Source organism: Artemia sp. Qi Xiang Cuo, chromosome 6 (genome assembly GCF_049724085.1).
Source record: "Artemia sp. Qi Xiang Cuo chromosome 6, ASM4972408v1, whole genome shotgun sequence".
NCBI lineage: Eukaryota > Metazoa > Arthropoda > Branchiopoda > Anostraca > Artemiidae > Artemia > Artemia sp. Qi Xiang Cuo.
The window spans coordinates 10075307-10100651 of NC_142799.1; the positions used below are offsets into that span (position 1 = coordinate 10075307).

General features: G+C 34.1%; 2 protein-coding genes across 3 annotated transcripts in view; one reads left to right on the forward strand and one right to left on the reverse strand.

Annotated features, from left to right (window-relative positions):
* The first annotated feature begins 2661 nt into the window (after window positions 1-2661).
* On the forward strand, window positions 2662-12412 carry LOC148950852 (uncharacterized). 2 transcript variants are annotated; one of them, XM_089090046.1, is made up of 2 exons: window positions 2662-3138; window positions 12335-12412. In XM_089090046.1, the coding sequence occupies exons 1-2, from the start codon at window positions 2833-2835 to the stop codon at window positions 12389-12391; spliced, it is 363 nt and encodes a 120-aa protein (XP_088946172.1). In that variant the 5' UTR covers window positions 2662-2832; the 3' UTR covers window positions 12392-12412. The 2 variants fall into 2 exon arrangements, with proteins under 2 accessions (XP_088946172.1, XP_088946173.1); XM_089090047.1 differs by lacking the exon at window positions 12335-12412 and adding an exon at window positions 5186-5320.
* Window positions 12413-15476: 3064 nt separating this feature from the next.
* Window positions 15477-25345, reverse strand: part of LOC148950853 (uncharacterized) — a 96523-nt gene continuing 86654 nt past the window's right edge. The window contains exons 14-15 of the mRNA XM_089090932.1: window positions 24858-25057; window positions 15477-15521 (exon numbers count right to left, since the gene is read on the reverse strand). Coding sequence (XP_088947058.1) covers window positions 15477-15521; window positions 24858-25057 — 245 coding nt within the window. The remainder of the gene's footprint in view (window positions 15522-24857; window positions 25058-25345) is intronic.

The window sequence follows — 25345 nt, forward strand, 5'->3', positions numbered from 1 at the left end:
CCCGGTGATTATTCTCCAGAAAATACCCCCCGCAGAAAGGCGTTTCAAATTTCAGAATTTCTTTTGAGTTTTTTTTTTAATTTCTGTAGGGTGAAGGAATTTAGGTACTTGTGTATTATGCGCCACTCACTCAAGTTTATGGCGTGTATAATGCTAGAACACACTGCTTTTTTCGTTAGTTTCTTCGTTACTTTATAAATAAATTTGGGCTATAGATTTACACGCTAGGGGGGGGGGGGTAAAGTAGAGCAAGTCGGCATGCAAAATGTGATTGGGACAATTATTCTTCCTATTAGATAGATAGAAATGTAAGTGTATTTTAAAGCCAAATATACGGCCATGAACATAGTAAAAATAACATATATGAAAGGCAGAAATAACATAAATTTTGATCAGCAATCATCATAAAGCACTTAAATGAAACACTACATTAACCTAATAATAGTGCTTAATACTTGGAAAAACGGTCATTGAACAAAAAACACTTAAATGAAACATTACATTTACTTTAAACTAGATTTTTTTTTTTTAACAAAATTTCCAGATACCTCGCTATTCTTCTGTAGTTTTTTAGTGGCCATATAGCTAGAAAGAATTGTTTTGTGACTTCAAACTGTCCAAATACTTCCCCCCTTATTTGCAAATATATAGGGGGGTATTTTCCGGGGGAGGGGGGGTAAACGCCTAGAACCCTGGAATATGTCCGGCAAAAACTTTCAAAACTGTATATAATGGTAGTAAAATAGGAAAGAATTGGAAATAATATTTGAAAAGTAAATACTGTAATAATGGGGAAAAAGTCTTGTTTCTCTAAATACTTTCTAATTATGAAACAAGAAAAGTATTGGGATTTGTCATTTATTGATGTCGGTTAAACTAGGCAACATTCATAAGAACGAGTTAGTGCAACAAAAACTGTTATTTCAAGAGGACTAAGAGAAATAATTGTGGTTTTCTGGCATAAATTGACCTTTAATGAAGCCAAAGGGCTTCATTTAAGAGTTAAGTTCAAAATAATAAAGTCTTGTGAATTTTTTTTCAAGAACTATTTGAACACAATGTCACTGACAGTCAAGATCTGGATATGTGCTGCTGTCACACTTGTGATACTCTTTTTGTGCGATAGAAAAATGAGACAACGTCGAAAAGAAAAAGGTCAAAGAAGGAAAATGAGCCAGTGTCGTAACAGAGGACTTCTTCCGGTAAGAAGCTTTATCTTCAACAAAAGGCTTGAGATATTAGAAACTATACGTCGTCTTATTTTGAAAAGTAAATATTATATTAAAAAACATTATATAACAGCCTCATATAATGGCATTTATATAAAATACATGTCAAGTTTGCTTTAGGACATGTGGCTTTACTGAAAGCTATAAGTTTTAAATGTCTGAGAACAGATATTGCATATTTATATGAATAGTTTGAAGAATATGTGGTAACACACTTTTACACAATATGTTTAACAGCAAAATGATAATTAAATTTTCAGAAGAAAGTATGCATAAAGGACATAGAAAATAAATTCACCTTCAAAGAAATTTATTTCTTGGGGTAAGACGTTCTACTTGAAGCCAAAGACTTTAAATGGAGGAAAATAGGGATTTTGTCATTCTTAAAAACACATAAAAATAAAAATATTATGGTACATAAGAAGGTTTTTTATAAAATATTTAGAAAAATGTATTTATATCAAAAACATGTCAAATTTGTTCATTAACGTAATTAGCTTTACTGGAGCTCAAAGGTTTTGAATGTCGAAAGAGAGATTTTGCATCTTACAATACATAGTTACTAAAATATTATATTATATATTTTACGAAGAATATTGGATAGCAAAATGATAGATTTGAATTCACAAAACAAATATCTATAAAATACGTAGAAATAAATTTAACAGCTGAAAAAAGACATGTTTCTTTGGTATAAGACACGTTACTTGAAGCAAATGACTAGATATTAGAAAATACATGCTGCATGATTTTTAAAAACAAATATAAATAAAAAAAAATATCTGAATAAAAAAGGTGTCAAATGGGCTTATTAGGGTAGGCAGCTTCACTGGCAACTAATTTTTAAAATGTCTTAAACCGATATTGAATCTGAAAATAAATAAGTTAAAAGAATATGTGATTTATTTCTATACACGATTTCAAAATAATGTTTTTTGTCTAAACACATATAAAAGGCCTGCAAGTTGCGGGGTAAATTTGCAAGTTGCGAATTATTTTGTCCCAGGTTCTCAATCTTTGACTTTAAGCCAGCCAACTCATGAGTTCAAATGTCCTCAAAGACATTGTACTGCGACAAATATATTTTTTCTACTTATTATGAAATTTGAGGTCATGATTTAGTCTCTTAAGTGCCTGTGTCAAAGCTCACCATCATAAGAATTACTGGATTCAATTTTGTAATTTTTATCTCCCTTGTAAAATATATTTTTACATGGGAGTAAAAATTATTGGTGTATTTTTTTTTTGTAAATACATCAAGGGAAGGAACAAGAAAAATCTATTTGATCCATATCCTATATGACAGGAGGTTTTTCCTTGCTGAAGCTTCAGTAAAAAAAAGGAGAAACTCTATTTTGGTTGGAGATTTCTGGCCAGAAATCTCCTCATCTTTTACAAAGAGGTTAATCTTTTCTTTTATTTCTATAAAGCAGCTAGTGGACAGACATCCTTCTTATAGCAAGACACTGGAGGTGGAATAAATAAAAGCTGTGTCATTTGCAACCTGAGTGAGTTAGCGTCAACCATATCTAGAGTTGATAGGAAAATCATTACTTTTTATATTTTTTGATCAACAGTTGGAAGTGCTCTCAAATCAGTAGAAATGAAACATTTATTTAAATGTTTCTTGAATTGTACCAATAATTCGAAAAATCATTATTTTGATTTTTATGAACGTGAAAGAAATCTTGATGTAAGTTTGAATGTAGAAGAGTTGAAAAGACTTTATGATCAGTTTTTTGACCCCGATCTTCCAAAATCGAAGAAAATTCATGATATATGGCTTAAAGACAGAGAAAAAAGGCTTAAGATAAGAAGCTACACTAGAAGTCCTGATCCCAGCAAAGTAGAGGAAGTGAAGATCATACTAAAAGATATAATCCGAGAAGTTTTTTTGGAGTTAGTTGAGGTAAGTGCTACATCCGACCAATTGACCTTTTTCAGGTAGAGAATATTATAAAAAAAAATCGTGCTTTTCTAAAGACTTCTGACGAGTATGGGAAATTCTTCTTTGGGATCTGGTGGTATTAGCAAGGTTTAATGTATATCCTACTTGAACAATCAAGGCTGGGGAGGGTGTTAAATCCCGAGATTGTTCTAACGCAGCCAGTTCCCCCGAATTATATCTTTTAAATTAAAATTGCTTTCTTCTCCACGCTCATTTTTGACAAGTTCTGATGCTCGCTACTACTTGTCTTCAAGCCACAAAATTTTTTCTTCTTCACTTTCATATTTGCTTGTTCTCAAGTTTGCGACTGCATATCTCTTAACGACAATGTCTTTGTACTTCACTTTTTATTTGATATGTTCTGAAATTGGGTGTTGCTCGTCTTCTAACCACGTTTCTCTTCACTCTTCGCTTTCAATTTGACACTTCAGATATTTTTCAATGTCCTTTGCTTTAGCTGCTCGTATTGGTCTTGTTTGTTTTGATGGCCTTTGTTGTTGATTTTCATCCATTGTGAATTTAAGCTGTTCAGGTCATTCTCTTGAAATTTTTAAGCTTAATCGTTCAGGTGATTCCAATATATCGTAATTTGTGACACTTACAATTTTTTTATTTTTTGGGTCTTCCTCTAGGCAAATTTTTTATACTTGTATAACTGCTTGCTTTCAAGAATAAACTGATAGATCTCCCTTGAGAACGGTTAATAGACTGATGATCTCCCTAGACGACGATCGTTTATAAATGACGTTATATAGTGTATATGGCGTCGTCCATGGATGTAGCATGAATTCAAACTTTTATGTTAGTATATGACGTCATGAAAAAACCAATTTATGTCAACTGACATGATTTTTTTTTCTCAAAAAATAAGGATCTTAACGAGTTTTCTAATACTTGTGCCCTACATAGACTTTTTTCCAAAAAACTAGGAACTATTCTCGAAAACAAATTATATATGTATTCATATTCGGTTACTGCTCATTTAAAGATATAAGACATAAAGGGTATTAAAAAATGTCTGAAGTAATGATAAGAAAATGAAGAACAATGAAATACATATTTTTTTCTATCATTATTTCAGATATTTTTAAATACCCTCTACCTTAGCTGCTCGAACTGGTTTTCTCATATTTGATTTTCTAGGCTATTCATTACTCCTCTAGGCATTACTAACTAAACTGCTCAAACACCTTTTGTAACTAATTATGCTTCGAATTTTATATTTAGCTATGTTCTTTTTGTTTGTTTTTCGCGTTATTTATTCTTAAAAACGATACGATCACTCCTGGAGGAGGGGGGATGATATAATCTATTCTCTTAAAATGTTCTCATAAAAATGACGTCACTCAAGGGATTTTTCTTATAAAAACATGGAGCCGTTTTCAAGAAAAAATATATTGAAACATACACATATATAAACAAAAATATATTAACATTATATTGCTCATTTAAAGAGATAAGATAATTGTTTATGTATCTATTTATGTTTTTTGTCCCGAAAACGGCTTTATATTTTTATGGCAAATTGGCAGTCTGGGGTCTTCCGGCTTAGAAAACCAATAATTGAAAGTTTTATAACTGTATTACAAGGTGTTTGAAGCGACCTGTCACAGGTCCGCACTTACTCTGAGGTTGTTTCGGACGATTTTCTTTTGTTTTTTAAACCATTACTGATAATATCTGCGGAGATAAAAAAAAATCGTGAAAATTCTCGAAGGTATTGAATTTCTGAACTAAGATTGGGGCACTTGAAACGCCCAAATAGTTTTTTCTCTTTCTTATTTTAGTTTCTTTCAGTTTAGCTTTTCTTTCGAAAACCAAAAATATTGTTTAAAAAAATGATGCCTTGATCACAGTTTTGCTTTAGAAAAAAAATGTTAGAACATCGAATTTTGTGTTAAAGAATGATATTTTGCTCTGGTAGTTCTGTGGCTTAAGGAGGACATCAGTAGAAATCATCTTTTTTTTAAATTAAACATCTGGTCTCTTAGCGTGTTCTTTTTTTTAGGTATTTCGAAAGCAGTTTGTCCCTGATGTTAAAAGACACATTGGTCTTGATATCTGATGAACAAACATGACATTTTTATTCTGGTTGCGCTATGGCTAAGGAAGGACGCTAATGGAAGTCATTTCCAGTTTAAATAATTATCGAAATAATATTGTACTTTATTCTGTAATAACAAAAATTCATACATCAATATACAATTCTTAAATACTTCAAAGTTGTGTATGGTTTTCTCAAAATTTGTTGACCCGGGAACATTTGTAATTCCTTCCAGTGAATTACCTCTTCCATTTTTAAGCAATTGTAACTAATAAAGAATTTTGGGGTATATTCCATTCATTAATCTTGAACCATTGTAATGATTTTTATAAACTATATTTTGTTGGGATGAGTATTTATGGCTTTCAGGAGGTAATTGTTATAGTTTAACTATTGTGCTACTCTGCTACTTATTCATATGGAAAACGTAGAATTTAGTCCCCGCGAAAGTATTTAAAAAATACAAGTTCTTGAATCTGTTTTGTGCAGCCCTCCATGGTTTTATGAAAAAAAAAAAAAAAAAAATGCATAAATGATTTGCATTTGTCTTGGTTCGACCGGTAGAGTTTGTGAAGAAAGCGGAGGTAGAAGCAAAGGAGATTTCGTGCGGCCCTTTAAGGTTGTAAACAATAAGAAGAACAACAGGAAATTTTTATACAAGACAGTGGAATGGTCTTCGTCGCTATTTTTCCCTTTAAAGTTGGATGTACAAATTAATGGTAGAAACATGGTCAACAGAAGGAGGGTTTTCAGATGATGTGCTGTTTGACAGTTTTTTTTGTATAAAATTAGAAGAGCACTTCTTTGGCGTGCGTTAAAACTCATTGATGGTAAAAAAAATAACAATAAATATGTCATGTGAAACCTCATTTAAAAGCTCCTGACAAAGCAATATTGAATAACTATGAAAACTTTCGTGAAGTTTTTTAGTTCTTATGTTAATTTTAAGTTTATGCATACATTCTTATTTTCAATCAAAGAATTCATAATGGCAATAAATTTTCAAAATATGTGCCATTTGAAAACTGGAAAGTTGAAGAGTGAAGAAAATAAACTCCAGAAACCCACCCCCCTCCCACATAATAGACCCCCCCCACAGGAAATCCCCCCCCTGAAGCGGAATATACCCTCCCAGAAATTCCCCTATGGAAAAGTTTCCGTGTGGTATATTCCTTTAGACGCTATTTTCTGCAAGGAGGTTATTTTTTTCATGGGGGGGGGGGGGGTAAACGCCGTTTTCTAACGTAAACAGGCGAATAGACCTTTCAATTTCTCTTATAGTAACCATCTGAAAATATATGGGGGGAGGGAGTTATCCAAAATTATCCGTAGGGGGGATTGGGCAGGAAGCGTTGTGCAAATTCCCCCAGTTCTTCTGCAGGGGTGTAACTTCGTCAAAATCCTGGGGGGGGGGGTGGAGTTGGATCCAATTTTCCCAAAAAAAGTGAAAATAACAGTATAAATGGAAAAATGAGCCATATAGTACCATATAGGTAAAGATACTAAAAAAAAATTACCTGCTGTGGATGGTTGAATTACGGAGGCTTATCTTAGTTTTGACAAGATTTTTGAGCAAACTCAAGTTTTTTTTTGGGGGGGGGGAGAGTAAATTGGGGAATAGTAAACATCAGAAGATATTCAGGGGGGATGTGGGGGGATTAAAAGAGTGAGTGTCTTCCGTGGGGAAGGGGTTCCAAAAGGAAAAGGTTAGTACTATTCCTATGCATTTACGGACGTTGAATCAAACACTTTCCTTCCGTCTTATTCAAGTGTCTTCGTCTTGTTCCGTCTTTTTACTTAAAACATTACAGTGATTTTTTGGATGATTTAGTGATTTTTTCAATAATTTAGTGACTTATGTGCCGATTTAGTGATATTTTTTTCAGAAATCTAATAATTTTTTTCACCGGCTGACAACCAAGTGTAAAAGCTGAAGAGTGAAGAAAATAAATTCCAGAAGACCAGCTTCCTAGAAAATACCCCCTTCCATGGAAAATTCCCTCCCAGACAATGTCCCCACAGAAAATTGTTTTTTGAGTAAAAATTTTAATATGAAACATTTTAAAAATATTCTAAATAAAATATTGAAAATTGCAGCAAATTTCAAAATGTTGCGGTCATTTCAAAGCTGTAAGCGTGAAAACTAAAGAGCGAAGAAAGTAAACTCCATCCCCCCAGGTAGATACCCCCTCCCACGATAAATACCACCATACATCTAACCCTGTGGGAAATGCCCTCCCAGACATTGCCTCTGCAGAAAATTCCTTACATGAAAAATTTCCGTGGGGGGTATTTTCAGTGGGGACGTATTTTTTAAGAGGGAGGAGGGAGAGTGGGGGTTAAACACCTGCTCCTAAATTCTACAGGTTAATGGAGCTTTCAATTTCAGAGCTTTCCTTTGGCCATGGAGGGCAAAAGATCACCTCCCATAAGTTTTGGAGTAACATTTTGGTAATATCTTTTGGTTGAAGAGGGTAGGTCTGGTCATTGAGGGCCAGGGGTTCCATAAATTATGGAATCAAATATTATTAATATTTTTGGAGGAAGGGGAGTCAGGCCAAAGAGGCCCAGGGGCCAGTTCCAATATGTTTTTTGATAAGAATATCGTTGATATATTTTTTTTTTTTTTGGGAGGGGGGAGATTCCAGCCCTGGTGGATCAGGGATTAGCTTGCATAAGTTTTTGGAATAAAATATTGTAAATATAAGGGTAGAGCGTTCGAAGGTCGGGCCAGGGGTCAACTTCTATAAGTTTGGAAAAAAATATCGTTGATATATTTTGGGGGCATAACAGGTCAACTTATATAGGTTTTAGAAAAAAAAAACATCTTTCTAAATTCCGCTTCTCAAAAAACTAAAGTCAAAGTCAAAACTCAAGTCAAATCAAATTTAGCACTTTATAACTCTGTGTGACAATGCTGAAAAATGATCAATTTCCAGCACCTAGAGAATCCAAATTCTCCCTCCTATAACTTGATATAATGTCACATTGTTAAATTGAGATCGTCGACAGAACCCAAAAGTTGAACTAAAATTAGATATATTTGGAGTATTTCTTACCCAGAGGACCCAAATTCTCCCTCCTGTAAGTTGACATAATGTCCCTTTGTGAAATTGCGATCGCTGAAAGATACCATGAGTTGAATTGAAATTAGACTGACTTAGAATATTTGCTAGCTTCCAGAAAAACTAAATTCTCTCTCCTGTAAAGTTACATAATGACTCTGTTAAACTGCGATTGCTGACAGAGTCCAAAAGTTGAAATAGAATTAAACATACGAGGGCTATTCAGAAACTAGGGACAGGGTTGCCACCAGACCAAAAAATTTCGTAACGTCCAAGTCTTAAAAACGTAACTTTTTCGTAACTTTTTATAGGAAGGTCCCTTTTCAAGGCAGCGTGCCTTAATATTGCTATCAAGAGCGATACTTAAAGAGGGTAGGAGACATTTGTTGCCTTTATAATTTGAAAAATATATTTTTACGTAATCTCATTAAAAATCCAACTTTTAAAAGGTGCCTAAAAAGTATGCAATAATTATAATTCACGCTTCTTTATCTTCAGGAAATTCCTATTTATTCATCTGTAAGTACTGCTTCCAGTTTACCTGCACAACAGAAAGACCCCCACCGCCCTCCCCCCGATGCGTATATAAAACCCCAGACGACTATTTTGCTTATCTTGTTGTTATTTTTAATTTACATTATTTGTGTTTTAAACCAAAAGTTTATGAGTAATACATACAAAATAAAAGGTAAATCAATAAACACAGGACCCTTTAGAGTTTTGTGAAAAGAAGAAAACCAACTAGATTTTATTTATTGTTAAATTTCAATAAAACGATCTTAATTAATCCAGCTTCTTAAAAATACCCAAACAATCATTTTAATCGCTCCCTTCCCGTCTAATATTTTAGATTGGCTCGGTCTCAGTCTAACCTCCTCTAACTTCAAATTTGCATCGCTCCAACATAAGGATTTAAGTAATTCCGAGTGACAGAGTTTTTTTTTTTTTTTTTTTTCTCGAACAAAAAGTATTTCAATCGTTGTCTTCAGCTCCTATACGAAACAACAGTTATTTTGCATAGTATGCATTTTTCCGTTTGTAATTTCAATCGTAACTCCCAACCAAAAAAAGTAAAAAATAAAAGAAGAGCTCACACAATTCAGCACCAAGAATGTTACCCTAAAGCTGTTTAAATGGGTCTCACAAGTCCAGGCACGTACAAAGAATTTTAAGGGGAGGAGGTAGAACAGCAAAAAAAAAAAAACTCATTTTCAAAATGAACCAAAAAGTAGAGAATAATTTTTTTTCTTCTCAAGAATATATGAATATAAGCAAACATGAGGGGCACAAAAAGCATTGGATTTTACATAACATAAACACAAAATTTATCTAGGTTTTACATGCATAAACGGAAAAAGTCGATGAGTTGAGGAAAACAAATAAAAAAGATCAAATTATGCAAAAACGAATCGATTTTTTGCCCCAAATTTTCAGTTATATTCAATATTTTTAAATTTTTTATTTTTAAATTAAAAAAAATATAATGTCTCATCCAAGATTACAACCTAAGTTAACACAGCCTCGGGATGTGCTCTTACCGTTGCGTTATACTGAAAAAAGTGGGAAATACATTCTTAGACCACACTGGCTATACATGACAAATAAAACTCAGAGAGGAGAGAAACCAAACAAAATGAAAAATAAAATCAAAAAGGGTGAAAAAACGAGGATTTTGTCAGCCAGTGGCGAATCATGAGGAAGACAAAATATAAGCAAATATATCGAGAAGGACCTCCGCCAAGTCGTCCTCAGTGCTAAACAAAAAAGAAGAAAAAAAAAAAACAAAAAAAACGAAAAAAAAAAAACCCGAAAATCTAACCTTTCGAAGTTTACTTTTCAAAGACAGAACAGACACCTGTTCTGTCTGTTCTCTCTTTGAAAAGTAAACTTCGAAGGGTTAGATTTTCGTTTTTTTTTTTTTTTGTCTTCTTTTGGTTTAGCACTGAGGACGACTTGGCGGAGGTCCTTGTCGAAATATTTGCTTGTATTTTGTCACAACCTTTTGTCTAACCTTTTAAAATCACAACTGAAGGTCCGTAAATAATTCCTTTGTTTTTTTTTTGTTAAACAGGATTGGCTGAAATAAAAGCGGAACTCTTAAAAGAAGTCTTGAGATTGTTCTAGCGCAGCCAGTTCCCCCGAATTATATCTTTTAAATTAAAATTGCTTTCTTCTCCACGCTCATTTTTGACACGTTCTGATGCTCGCTACTACTTGCCTTCAAGCCACAAAATTTTTTCTTCTTATCTTTCTTTTTTTCTTTTTCTCAAGTTTGCGATCGCATATCTCTTAACGACAGTGTCTTTGTACTTCACTTTTTATTTGATATGTTCTGAAATTTGGTGTTGCTCGTCTTCTAACCACCTTTCTCTTCACTCTTCGCTTTCAATTTGACACGTTTTGATTCTCGCTGTCTGTTGTCTTCTAACCAAATTTTGAATTTTGACTACTTCAGATATTTTTCAATGTCCTTTGCTTTAGCTGCTCGTATTGGTCTTGTTTATTTTGATGGCCTTTGTTGTTGATTTTCATCCATTGTGAATTTAAGTTGTTCAGGTCATTCTCTTGAAATTTTTATGCTTAATAGTTCAGGTGATTCCAATATATCGTAATTTGTGACACTTACAATTTTTTTATTTTTTGGGTCTTCCTCTAGGCAAATTTCTTATACTTGTATAACTGCTTGCTTTCAAGAATAAACTGATAGATCTCCCTTGAGAACGGTTAATAGACTGATGATCTCCCTAGACGACAATCGTTTATAAATGGCGTTATATAATGTATATGGCGTCGTCCATGGATGTAGCATGAATTCAAACTTTTATGTTAGTATATGGCGTCATGAAAAAATCAATTTATGTCAACTGACATGATTCTTTTTTTTTTCAAAAAATAAGGATCGTAACGAGTTTTCTAATACTTGTGCCCTACATAGACTTTTTTCCAAAAAACTAGGAACTATTCTCGAAAACAAATTATATATGTATTCATATTCGGTTACTGCTCATTTAAAGATGTAAGATATAAAGGGTATTAAAAAATGTCTGAAGTAATGATAAAAAAATGAAGAACAATGAAATACATATTTTTTTCTATCATTACTTCAGATATTTTTAAATACCCTCTACCTTAGCTGCTCGAACTGGTTTTGTCATATTTGATTGTCTAGGCTATTCATTACTCCTCTTGGCATTACTAACTAAACTGCTCAAACACCTTTTGTAACTAATTATGCTTCGAATTTTATATTTAGCTATGTTCTTTTTGTTTGTTTTTCGCGTTATTTATTCTTAAAAACGATACGATCACTCCTGGAGGAGGGGGGGGGATGATATAATCTATTCTCTTAAAATGTTCTCATAAAAATGACGTAACTCACGGGATTTTTGTTATAAAAACATGGAGCCGATTTCGAGAAAAAATATATTGAAACATACACATATATAAACAAAAATATATACACATTATATTGCTCATTTAAAGAGATAAGATAATTTTTTATGTATCTATTTATGTTTTTTGTCCAGAAAACGGCTTTATATTTTTATGGCAAATTGGCAGTCTGGGGTCTTGCGGCTTAGAAAACCAATAATTGAAAGTTTTATAACTGTATTACAAGGTGTTCGAAGCGACCTGTTACAGGTCCGAAACAACCCCCTACTCTGAGGTTGTCTCGGACGATTTTCTTTTGTTTTTTAAACCGTTTGTGAAGATATCTGCGGAGATAAAAAAAATCATGAAAATTCTCGAAGATATTGAATTTCTGAACTAAGATTGGGGCACTTGAAACGCCCAAATAGTTTTTTCTCTTTCTTATTTTAGTTTCTTTCTGTTTAGCTTTTCTTTCGAAAACCAAAAATATTGTTTAAAAAAAAATGATACCTTGATCACAGTTTTGCTTTAGAAAAAAAAAATGTTTGAACATCGAATTTTGTGTTAAAGAATGATATTTTGCTCTGGTAGTTCTGTGGCTTAAGGAGGACATTAGTAGAAGTCATCTTTTTTTTAAAATTAAACATCTGGTCTCTTAGCGTGTTCTTTTTCTTAGGTATTTCGAAAGCAGTTTGTCCCTGATGTTGGAAGACACATTGGTCTTGATATCTGATGAACAAACATGACATTTTTATTCTGGTTGCGTTATGGCTAAGGAAGGACGCTAATGGAAGTCATGTCCAGTTTAAATAATTATCGAAATAATATTGTACTTTATTCTGTAATAACAAAAATTCAAATACATTAATTTACAATTCTTAAATACTTCAAAGTTGTGTATGGTTTTCTCAAAATTTGTTGACCTTGGAACAAAAGAATATAAAGAATTCATAATGGCAATAAATTTTCAAAATATGTGCCATTTGAAAACTGGAAGGCTGAAGAGTGAAGAAAATAAACTCCAGAATTCCAACCCCCTCCCACATAATAGACCCCCCCCACGGGAACCCCCCCCTGAAGCGGAATATACCCTCCCAGAAATTCCTCTATGAAAAAGTTTCCGTGTGGTTTATTCCTTTAGACGCTATTTTCTGCAAGGAGGTTATTTTTTTCATGGGGGGGGGGGGGGTAAACGCCGGTTTCTAACGTAAACAGGCGAATAGACCTTTCAATTTCTCTTATAGTAGCCATCTGAAAATATATGGGGGGAGGGAGTTATCCAAAATTATCCGTAGGGGGGATTTGGCAGGAAGCGTTGTGCAAATTCTCCCAGTTCTTCTGCAGGGGTGTAACTTCGTCAAAATCCTGGGGGGGGGGGTGGAGTTGGATCCAATTTTCCCAAAACAAGTGAAAATAACAGTATAAATGGAAAAATGAGCCATATAGGTAAAGATACTAAACAAAAAATGACCTGCTGTGGATGGTTGAATTACGCAGGCTTATCTTAGTTTTGACAAGATTTTTGAACAAACTCAAGTTTTTTTTTTTGGGGGGGGGGGAGAATAAATTGGGGCATAGTAAACATCAGAAGATATTCAGGGGGGATTAAAAGAGTGAGTGTCTTCCGTGGGGAAGGGGTTCCAAAAGGAAAAGGTTAGTACTATTCCTATGCATTTACGGACGTTGAATCAAATACTTTCCTTCCGTCTTATTCAAGTGTCTTCGTCTTGTTCCGTCTTTTTACTTAAAACATTACAGTGATTTTTTGGATGATTTAGTGATTTTTCAATAATTTAGTGACTTATGTGCCGATTTAGTGATATATTTTTCAGAAATCTAATAATTTTTTTCACCGGGTGACAACCAAGTGTAAAAGCTGAAGAGTGGAGAAAATAAATTCCAGAAGCCCAGCTTTCTAGAAAATACCCCCTTCCATGACAAATTCCCTCCCAGACAATGTCCCCACAGAAAATTGTTTTTTGAGTAAAAATTTTAATATGAAACATTATAAAAATATTTTAAATAAAATTAAATGAAAACTTATATAGGTTTTAGAAAAAAAACACCTTTCTAAATTCCGCTTCTCAAAAAAACTAAAGTCAAAGTCAAAACTCAAGTCAAATCAAATTTAGCACTTTAAAACTCTGTGTGACAATGCTGAAAGCTGATCAATTTCCAGCACCTAGAGAATCCAAATTCTCCCTCCTGTAACTTGATATAATGTCACATTGTCAAATTGAGATCGTCGACAGAACCCAAAAGTTGAACTAAAATTAGATATATTTGGAGTATTTCTTACCCAGAGGACCCAAATTCTCCCTCCTGTAAGTTGACATAATGTCCCTTTGTGAAATTGCGATCGCTGACAGATACCATAAGTTGAATTGAAATTAGACTGACTTAGAATATTTGCTAGCTTCCAGAGAAACTAAATTCTCTCTCCTGTAAAGTTACATAATGTCTCTTTGTTAAACTGCGATTGCTGACAGAGTCCAAAAGTTGAAATAGAATTAAACATACGAGGGCTATTCAGAAACTAGGGACAGGGTTGCCACCAGACCAAAAAATTTCGTAACGTCCAAGTCTTAAAATCGTAACTTTTTCGTAACTTTTTATAGGAAGGTCTCTTTTCAAGGCAGGGTGCCTTAATATTGCTATCAAGAGGGGTACTTAAAGAGGATAGGAGACATTTGTTGCCTTTATAATTTGAAAAATATATTTTTACGTAATCTCATTAAAAATCCAACTTTTAAAAGGTGCCTAAAAAGTATGCAATAATTATAATTCACGCTTCTTTATCTTCAGGAAATTCCTATTTATTCATCTGTAAGTACTGCTTCCAGTTTACCTGCACAACAGAAAGACCCCCACCTCCCTCCCCCCCGATGCGTATATAAAACCCCAGGCTACTATTTTGCTTATCTTGTTGTTATTTTTAATTGCCATTATTGGTGTTTTAAACCAAAAGTTTATGAGTAATATTACAAAATAAAAGGTAAATCAATAAACACAGGACCCTTTAGAGTTTTGTGAAAAGAAGAAAACCAACTAGATTTTATTTATTGTTAAATTTCAATAAAACGATCTTAATTAATCCAGCTTCTTAAAAAAAAAACAAAAAATCATTTTAATCGCTCCCTTCCCGTCTAATATTTTAGATTGGCTCGGTCTCAGTCTAACCTCCTCTAACTTCAAATTTGCATCGCTCCAACATAAGGATTTAAATAATTCCGAGTGACAGAGTTTTTGTTTTGTTTTTGTTTTCTCGAACAAAAAGTATTTCAATCGTTGTCTTCAGTTCCTATACGAAACAACAGTTATTTTGCATAATATGCATTTTTCCGTTTTTAATTTCAACCGTAACTCCCAACCAGAAAAAGTAAAAAATAAAAGAAGAGCTCACACAATTCAGCACCAAGAATGTTACCCTAAAGCTGTTTAAATGGGTCTCACAAGTCCAGGCACATACAAAGAATTTTTAGGGGAGAAGGTAAAACAGCAAAAAAAAAATTAAACTCATTTTCAAAATGAACCAAAAAGTAGAGAATAATTTTTTTTTATCTCAAGAATATATGAATATAAGCGAACATGAGGGGCACAAAAAGCATTGGATTTTACATAACATAAACACCAAATTTATCAAGTTTTACATGCATAAACGGAAAAAGTCGATGAGTTGAGGAAAACAAATAAAAAAGATCAAATTATGCAAAAACGAATCGATTTTTTGCCCCAAATTTTCAGTTATATTCAATATTTTTAAATTTTTAATTTTAAAAAAAATAAAAAAAATATAATGTCTCATCCAAGATTACAACCTAAGTTAACACAGCCTCGGGATGTGCTCTTACCGTTGCGTTATACTGAAAAAAGTGGGAAATACATTCTTAGACCACACTGGCTATACATGACAAATGAAACTCAGAGAGGAGAGAAACCAAACAAAATGAAAAATAAAATCAAAAAGGGTGAAAAACGAGGATTTTGTCAGCCAGTGGCGAATCATGAGGAAGACAAAATATAAGCAAATATTTCGACAAGGACCTCCGCCAAGTCTCCTCAGTGCTAAACAAAAAAGAAGACAAAAAAAAAAAAAAAAAAAAAAAATGAAAATCTAACCTTTCGAAGTTTATTTTCAAAGACAGAACAGACACCTGTTCTGTCTGTTCTGTCTTTGAAAAGTAAACTTTGAAAGGTTAGATTTTTTTTTTTTGTTTTTTTTGTTTTGTTTTGTTTAGCACTGAGGACGACTTGGCGGAGGTCCTTGTCGAAATATTTGCTTATATTTTGTCTTTCTCATGATTCGCCACTGGCTGACAAAATCCTCGTTTTTTCACCCTTTTTGATTTTATTTTTCATTTTGTTTGGTTTCTCTCCTCTCTGAGTTTCATTTGTCAAAAAGTGGGAAGTAACTGAGCATTCGGAAGTGGTTGAAAAACAGTTCACGAATTAAAACAAAAATTGTGTGACAAAGAAATAAAAGGAAGATAGAACACAAAGATCAATGAGTTAATAAACATGAACTGGAAATGATTTAATTGAAAAAATTATGGGGGGTAGTAAAAAACCTATAATTTAATAAAGAAATGCTGAGAAATTTACGTTTTAAGGGGGTTGGGGCCCCAGTCTAGCCTGCATGGTCCCTATGAATCATTTTTTAAGTAAACTGTAAGCCTGCCCTAGCAGTACCATTAAATTAATTATTGTATACTATTTCCAAATATCATGGTCCCTTTTCTGAAAACACCCCCCTCCCCTGATGGTCCAGGATATAGCCCTAGGAATATATAAAAAAAAAATAAACCAATAAAATTCTTACTTTACAATATGAAAGAACACGACAGAATGTAACAATAAAGAATGTCATCACAAGATTCGCCACAACGATGAAATATATTTATACAGTTATATATGGGACCGCAGATGGGGAGGGAGGTATAATGTCAAAAAATTGACCATGATATTTGGAAAAAATTTAGCATAAAATCGAAAATTCTGGCTCAACTAACCCACCGTCCTCCTCAATGCTTAGATATAACCAAAAAATGGCTCATTTTTACAGTTTCATTTATTTTGTCAATACCATCTGTTCATAATCCCGTGTAAAAAGAGCAACTTTTGTATATAACCTGATATTATGTCAAACCAATCAGAAGGAGGGTGGGGTCATTACGGAAAGAATAATACATATATCATCGGTACTTGTCAACTAGCTGATATACACGCAAGATAGATGTTAAAGGAAACTTGGCAAACGGGTATCAGCCAGTAGAGAATTTGATTGCAAAGCGTGGTTTGTCATTGCGTTTACAACATTTAAACTATTGTTTTTTGGAGTTTAGGGGGAAAATAGTACCTAGATTAGGTTATGTATTTAATATATACTATGCTTTACACCCCCCCCCCCCCTACCCTAATGTGCAAATATATAGCCCAAATTTGGTTCTAAACTTTTATATTTTCATCATATTTTGTTTATTTCATTAGCATTAACTAATGAAACTAGCTCCTTCTCCATATATTTTTAGTATGACTCTTGCCGGAACAAGATTCAAAGTCAACTCATAAAATTAAAAGTTGGTGAGGTTACTAACTGACTATTGTTACTTGTCACTAAACAAATGATAATCGTATGCTCATGAGAGAGAATGTTATCGTAACTTACTATGTGAGTAAGCGAAGTGGGTATTTTCTCATCCTAATAACTGAGTGATTATTTGATAAGATTAAATGACCACGATGTGAAAAAATGTTGATACTCATGTCAGTGACCTGACCCATGTCGCTGACCCATAAAGGTCAGCGAACAGGAGCAGCCTTAAAATTTCTTGACGCCTATCACACATATGGCAATTCTTTACTCGATCGAATCGTAATGGGTGACGAGACGTGGGTGAAGCACGTCAATTGCGAGACAAAATTGCAGTCTATGGAGTGGGGACACACCCCCTCTCGGAAGGACGTGACAGCCACTGGTGGCTGCCAGTCGAAGGCCGGGCCGGAAGGCACGGAACCGGGGTGACCTGGCGCCAGGGCAAGAAACATAGTATAGCTTTTTAAAATATCGATACCACTTTGCGCCAAAAAAAATGTAAAAATACAAGAATATGACTAGTAAAACACTAGAAAAAAACTATAGAAAAAAAAAGAAATTACACTGCTGAGCTGAGACTGATTCCCCCCCCCCCCTCCCCTCCCTTTAACCAACTATTGAGCTATCTCCGGACCGAGTTGTTTTCTATACTCTATACAATCAACTGGATCTGAATCAAGGTAAAGACCATATGGGAAGTACCCTCACACCGTCCGCGCGTACCCTAACTGTATAAATCTAAGGCCTAGTGCGTCATTGGCGCCTCATTGAAAGCGAATTAAATTACGAATATTCCCTTTTCCAGCTATTACAGCATTGAAATGAAAATAGAATTACACTACTCAAATTTTACATATTCAGTTTTATTTATTATAAAAAATTTTACTTTTTTAATTTTATTTATTGAAATAGAATTAAACCTTTAGCCTCCTTATAGTATATTAAACGCTAAATGCATATTAAATGCGTTCATATCTTGTGGCAATCAAATGTTTCTATTTCTCCTTGTACTATAAAGCATTGCATTCAGATGCCTGCTGGTACAAAAATTGAAGCCCACTTCGCCACTGCAGATGTGGGCGGTTCTGACATATAACAAGCTGAGCCTTTTCGATTAAATCAAACAGTGTTCCAATGTAAAGGTTTTACACAGCCAACCCTGTCCGCCCCCTAGCATCAAACCCGACCCCTTAATATCCTCCCACTAACAGCACAGATAAATTTGTGTCTGTGAGTCCCATAGCTCTATAGACCTCTTGTCCATGGTTATCACCTAAGTGAATTATCAAATTAATAATGATATCCTCCCATGATTATGGGAGGAATGGTTATCTCTTGTGTAAAATTATTTTAGTTTATTTTAGCAGAAAATATGGCATGTTTGATCCTGGATCTTCTGGATGCGCTGCTAGTTGTGTATAAATGCACTGATATTCGTGAAAACAGTGCTCCAGTGTAAAGGCTTTACACACCCAACCCTGTCTGCCAACCCCTATCCTCGCATTTGCAGCGCAAATGGGAGGATAGCTCTATATACTGCTTGTGAATGGTTATCTCTTGTGTAAAGTGATTTTAGTTTATTATAGCAGAAAATAGGGCACGTTTGATCCTGGATTCTGGATGGACTGTTAGTTGTGTATAAATGCACTGAGATTAGTGAAAACAGTGCTCCAATGTAAAGGTTTTACACAGCCAACCCTGTCCAGTCCCTAGCATCAAACCTGACCCCATAATATCCTCCCACTAACAGCGCATGTAAATATGTGTCTGTGAGTCCCACAGCTCTATAGACTTTTTGTCCATGGTTATCACCTATAACCTATATCATATCGCCTATATCACCTAAGTTTGTTTAATTAATTGTTACTTATCCTTTCAGGTCATATAATGGAGGCAGCTAGGTTATAATATTGCTATAGAAATTAATTATGATTTATTTGAATATGAAGTAGAAATAGGATTCATTTAAATCAAAGTGCTACATGTGGATATTCACAAGATTTAAGAGCTTCAACCCATTCGTACTCGACAAAGAGTGAACAATCGAATGGTATAGCTTTTATACCTTACGACTGATCTTTTCTTAGGATATCATATGCATTTTTGAGCCTACAATCAACAAGAACCACTTCACAGTTTCCGTCATCGAATTTGATGGTGGGGGAAAGTTTCGTCCAAAAATCACTTGTTTTATTCAAATCTTTGTAGAGAGGGTCGGAGACGTTGGACATAAACATTACATAAAAATCATTGGGCATTGTCAATATCTTCAACACTGATCCAAGAATCAAAATCAGAGTTGTATTCCAGCCAACAAACAAGCAACTGTTTCTTGACTCTGCGAGTACGAGTCTTTAATATATTTTCAATCTGATAGTTTTCGATGTTTATACCTTTTTTTAATTCAAACACATGAAAGCAGACAAGCATAGCATTATATTTCATGTCACGCAGACGATGCTTTCTAGTTGTAGTGTCCTAGAGTTTGGATGCTTTAAAAAGTTCAGTGGACCATAAGTAATTACCCTTTTCAAAAACATTAGTAGTTCGATTGATTCGAACAGTATCACCAACATTGAATTTTTTCTTTTTCTTGTTATTACCAACACCACCACCATTGGAATACTGTTTAAGAAAAGTGTCAAATGTATTGACATCCTGATGAACTTCTGTTGGGGTTGAGTTGGACAGGGATCGATGTGGACGTTGATTATAAATCAACATGATTTTATCCAAATCATGAATAAAAGCAGCAGTATTTTTTAATGTGCAATATCTTGAAATTAAAAGTCGAATAGTTCTTATCAGCAGTTCGGCTAATGCTGCCTTTATTGGATTATGACTATGATAGAGGATTGCATTATATTTCAATAGAACCTTCTTTACATGTGGATTAACAAATTCCACTACCCCGATCCGTTTGAATCTTCTTATACCAATCCTGTTCAAGGAACATTTTAAGAGCCTTAGGAACTTCATCACCGCTCTTTGACCGCAGTGGAATGGCATATGCATAGCGACCAAAAACACTGATTGCAAGTAGAATGTACTTGTAGGGGTGATTATAACGCCATTGAATCTCATCCAGAGTCAAAAGATCTGCTTGTAGTATTTTTAATGGGAAACAGGCTTTAGTTTTTCGATATTGATTACCACGAACTCTACGATTACGATGTAGAGTGTAACTTGATTCATTTTTTAGATATTCTGCCACCCGATTCTTTTCAAGTCCATTGACTTGAACAAGTGTGGTGGGTGAACTTAAACTTCCCATTGCACCAATATTCTCATAAACATGTTTCAATGCTTCAACCATTTTGAACGTAAACACGTAGTGAAGTGTCCACTGCCCATTTGCATACTAACAGAAGATGATGAGGGGAATGCAGAGATAATAAGACGTCTTTCCTTGACTCCCCCACTCATAACTCTTGTCAAATCATTTCCACTTGGCGTGCTAGTATTTTCCGAAAATGATTTAAAAACATCTTTAGATATTTGACTAAATTCCTTTAATCGTTTTAAAATATGTTTATTTGCAATAAGGCTTTTGGGAAAGTTTGATGAGTTTAAAAATGTATGCAGATGACTGTCAAAGGATACAAGTCTTTTATTATTCGTGACCAAATCTGATAATAAATCAAGTAGAATATAGGTCTTGCCATTACAACTTGATTCCCATTAGCATCAATTTGAACATGTTCACTGTCATTGAGATATGTCAAGAGTCTTTTACACTGTTCACGATAGGAATGTGGCATTAGATCTGCAGCACTTTTCAAAACTTTAGACAAATCTTCTTCTTTTGGTATTATTGTTGTTGATGATCATGATGATGATGATGGAGTGCTTTCCTTATTGTGACCAACGACATTTACTTTGAGGGGTCTCTCACGATATGGTTTATGTTTGTTGACTCGGCGAAGTGTTTTTTGAGGCAGAACTCATTTTTCAGCGTCGGCAATTGTCTCATTGTTAATGAATTTATTGAGATTGTCCTCTAAATGTTCCTTTGGCGAAAGGGCTAGTTCAATTGGAGTCAATATATAGGGTTTGGCCATTCTCGCTCTATAGAAAACTATTTACTAGTCCTGCAATGATTGGCAGTAAAAGTGTAAAGAAGTTACCACCCGCTTGAAGAAGTCGTTTTCTTTTAAAATCGTTTCCTTTATTTTTGCTTGCCGCTGATGCTAGGGAGCATACAATGGAACTATTTTGCTTTGTCTGTTGCTTAACACCTTCTGGTAGTTGAAAATTGCCTTCAGTTAGATTTAAACAAAGTTCTGAGATGAGATTAATGAATTCTCTGTCGACACCATGTTTGAGTATGACCTTTCTAAGTCGTGGTTTTGAATTACCTAGGAGGGTGAATAAATGTCGATGTTCATGTAGTTTATTCAGGGTAATGATTGCAACTAACGAGCTTTTTTACTGTTCACCGGCAGATATACAGTAATTTCATTGTCAAAAATATCGGTGACTACACGCAGATCCTCGGGTGTGTTCTGATTCAGGTCCAATAGAATATATCCGTAGGGTTTGTTTGTAGCCTGATTGTAGGCCGAGAGTAGGAATTTCGGTTCACCTTGATACACCTGTCTGTTTAACGTTATGAGGGAACTGGAATCACGAACAACCCTGTAGATGATATAGTAGGTGCAATTCAAAGCAAGTGTTATCTTACACTTGGTCTGCTGAAAGAGATTGTGTAGAACTAGAGTTACGGAGATCCCTTGATGATGAAATCAGCCAGTGAACAAGTGTATCATCTCCTGAGACCATTCTTCAACGAACTCAGCCAGATCGTCAATAATCAACCAAGAGTTTGATTCAATACTATTGAAAATGTCAAGTCCATGTATGAATTTCGTGTCTGGGGCAATAGTTTTTATTCTATCATAGGATTCTTGCCAAACACTGTAGCAATAGTAAATTTTTCTTGATTTTCTAAAAACATTTTATCACGATTTTGAATTATTTTTGTTAAAAGTGTCGTTTTGCCGGACATTGATGGTTCGCAAAGAAGCGATCTAAATGGAGTTTTAAATTGATACATAGTCCCCATTTGCATCGATGTCAAAACACAACTGACTGTAGATTGCATCATTCCCTTCAATAAATAATAATAGTAATTTCCCTAATCAGATTCGAGAAGAACAAGAAAACATTTTTAAGAATGATACATGTTTTTTATTTATAGAAGAAAAACATCGAAGAACTACAAATACAGAAGAACTACAAAAAATACTACATGTTTAATTAATACATACACACACATAAAAAAAACATGAAAAAGGCACTATCACGTAATAAATTCAAAACAAGGCACTAAGAAAAGCACTTATCACAACTGGAAGGCCGGCCGAAGATAATGTTCTTCGGAAAGATAATGTTTGGCGGCTGGCCAAAGGCAGTTCCCTCCCCCCCCCCTCCCGGGCCGCTGGCACGGAGTACAAAAACAATTTGAATACTTGTTTTTATTTACAAAAAAAACATACGACTCTGCCTTGCTATAAAAAAACTGCTGAGTTGGGGAAAAAAAAGATGACTTCTACTAATGTCCTCCTGAAGCCACAGAACTACCAGAGCAAAATATCATTCTTTAACACAAAATTCGATGTTCTAACATTTTTTTTTCTAAAGCAAAACTGTGATCAAGGCATCTTTTTTTTTTAAACAATATTTTTGGTTTTCGAAAGAAAAGCTAAACAGAAAGAAACTAAAATAAGAAAGAGAAAAAACTATTTGGGCGTTTCAAGTGCCCCAATCTTAGTTCAGAAATTCAATACCTTCGAGAATTTTCACGATTTTTTATCGCCGCAGATATCTTCAGAAACGGTTTAAAAAACAAAAGAAAATCGTCCGAAACAATCTCAGAGTAGGGGGTTGTTTTGGACCTGTGACAGGTCGCTTCGAACACCTTGTAATACAGTTATAAAACTTTCAATTATTGGTTTTCTAAGCCAGGAGACCCCAGACTGCCAATTTGCCATAAAAATATAAAGCCGTTTTCGGGACAAACAACATAAATAGATACATAAACAATTATCTTATCTCTTTAAATGAGCAATATAATGTATATATATTTTTGTTTATATATGTGTATGCTTCAATATACTTTTTCTCGAAAACGGCTCCATGTTTTTATAAGAAAAATCCCGTGAGTGACGTCATTTTTATAAGAACATTTTAAGAGAATAGATTATATCATCCCCCCCCCTCCTCCAGGAGTGATCGTATCGTTTTTAAGAATAAATAACGCAAAAAACAAACAAAAAGAACATAGCTAAATATAAAATTTGAAGCATAATTAGTTACAAAAGGTGTTTGAGCAGTTTAGATAGTAATTCCTAGAGGAATAATGAATAGCCTAGACAATCAAATATGACAAAACCAGTTCGAGCAGCTATGGTAGAGGGTATTTAAAAATATCTGAAGTAACGATAGAAAAAAATATGTATTTCATTGTTCTTAATTTTTTTATTATTACTTCAGACATTTTATAATACCCTTTATGTCTTATATCTTTAAATGAGCAGTAACCGAATATGAATACATATATAATTTGTTTTCGAGAATAGTTCCTAGTTTTTGGAAAAAAGTCTATGTAGGGCACAAGTATTAGAAAAGTCGTTACGATCCTTATTTTTTGAAAAAAAAGAATCATGTCAGTTGACATATATTGGTTTTTTCATGACATCATATACTAACATAAAAGTTTGACTTCATGCTACATCCATGGACGATGCCATATACATTATATAACGTCATTTATAAACGATCGTCGTCTAGGGAGATCATCAGTCTATTAAACGTTCTCAAGGGAGATCTATCAGTTTATTCTTGAAAGCAAGCAGTTATACAAGTATGAGAAATTTGCCTAGAGGAAGACCCAAAAAATAAAAAAATTGCAAGTGTCACAAATTACGATATATTGGAATCATCTGAACTACTAAGCGTAAGAATTTCAAGAGAATGATCTGAACAACTTAAATTCACAATGGATGAAAATCAACAACAAAGGCCATCAAAACAAACAAGACCAATACGAGCAGCTAAAGCAAAGGACATTGAAAAATATCTGAAGTAGTCAAAATTCAAAATTTGGTTAGAAGACAACAGACAGCGAGAATCAAAACGTGTCAAATTGAAAGCGAAGATTGAAGAGAAACGTGGTTAGAAGACGAGCAACACCAAATTTTAGAACATATCAAATAAAAAGTGAAGTACAAAGACACTGTCGTTAAGAGATATGCGATCGCAAACTTGAGAACAAGCAAATATGAAAGTGAAGAAGAAAAAATTTTGTGGCTTGAAGACAAGTAGTAGCGAGCATCAGGACGTGTCAAAAATGAGCGTGGAGAAAAAAGCAATTTTAATTTAAAAGATATAATTCTTGGGAACTGGGTGCGTTAGAACAATCTCGGGATTGAACACCCTCCCCAGCCTGGATTGTTCAAGTAGGATATACATTAAACCTTGGTAATACCACCAGATCCCAAAGAAGAATTTCCCATACTCGTCAGAAGTCTTTAGAAAAGCACGATATTTTTTTTTATAATATTCTCTACCTGAAAAAGGTCAATTGGTCGGATGTAGTACTTACCTCACTTAACTCCAAAAAAACTTCTCGGATTATATATTTTAGTATGATCTTCACTTCCTCTACTTTGCTGGGATCAGGACTTCTAGTGTAGCTTCTTATCTTAAGCCTTTTTTCTCTGTCTTTAAGCCATATATTACGAATTTTCTTTGATTTTGGAAGATCGGGGTCAAGAAACTGATCATAAAGTCTTTTCAACTCTTCTACATTCAAAGTTACATCAAGATTTTTTGCACGTTCATAAAAATCAAAATAATAATTTTTCGAATTATTGGTACAATTCAAGAAACATTGAAATAAATCTTTCATTTCTACTGAAGTAGTAACCTATCTAGTACTTTGAAACTTACATGGAAACTTACACCTGAGGCAATAGGCACCACGAAACTTACATGAAAATATACATTAGTAACCTATCTAGTACTTTGAAATACACATTGAATTACACGTGGATATGTGTGCAGTTTAACCGGTACATTGGCTTACCAGAG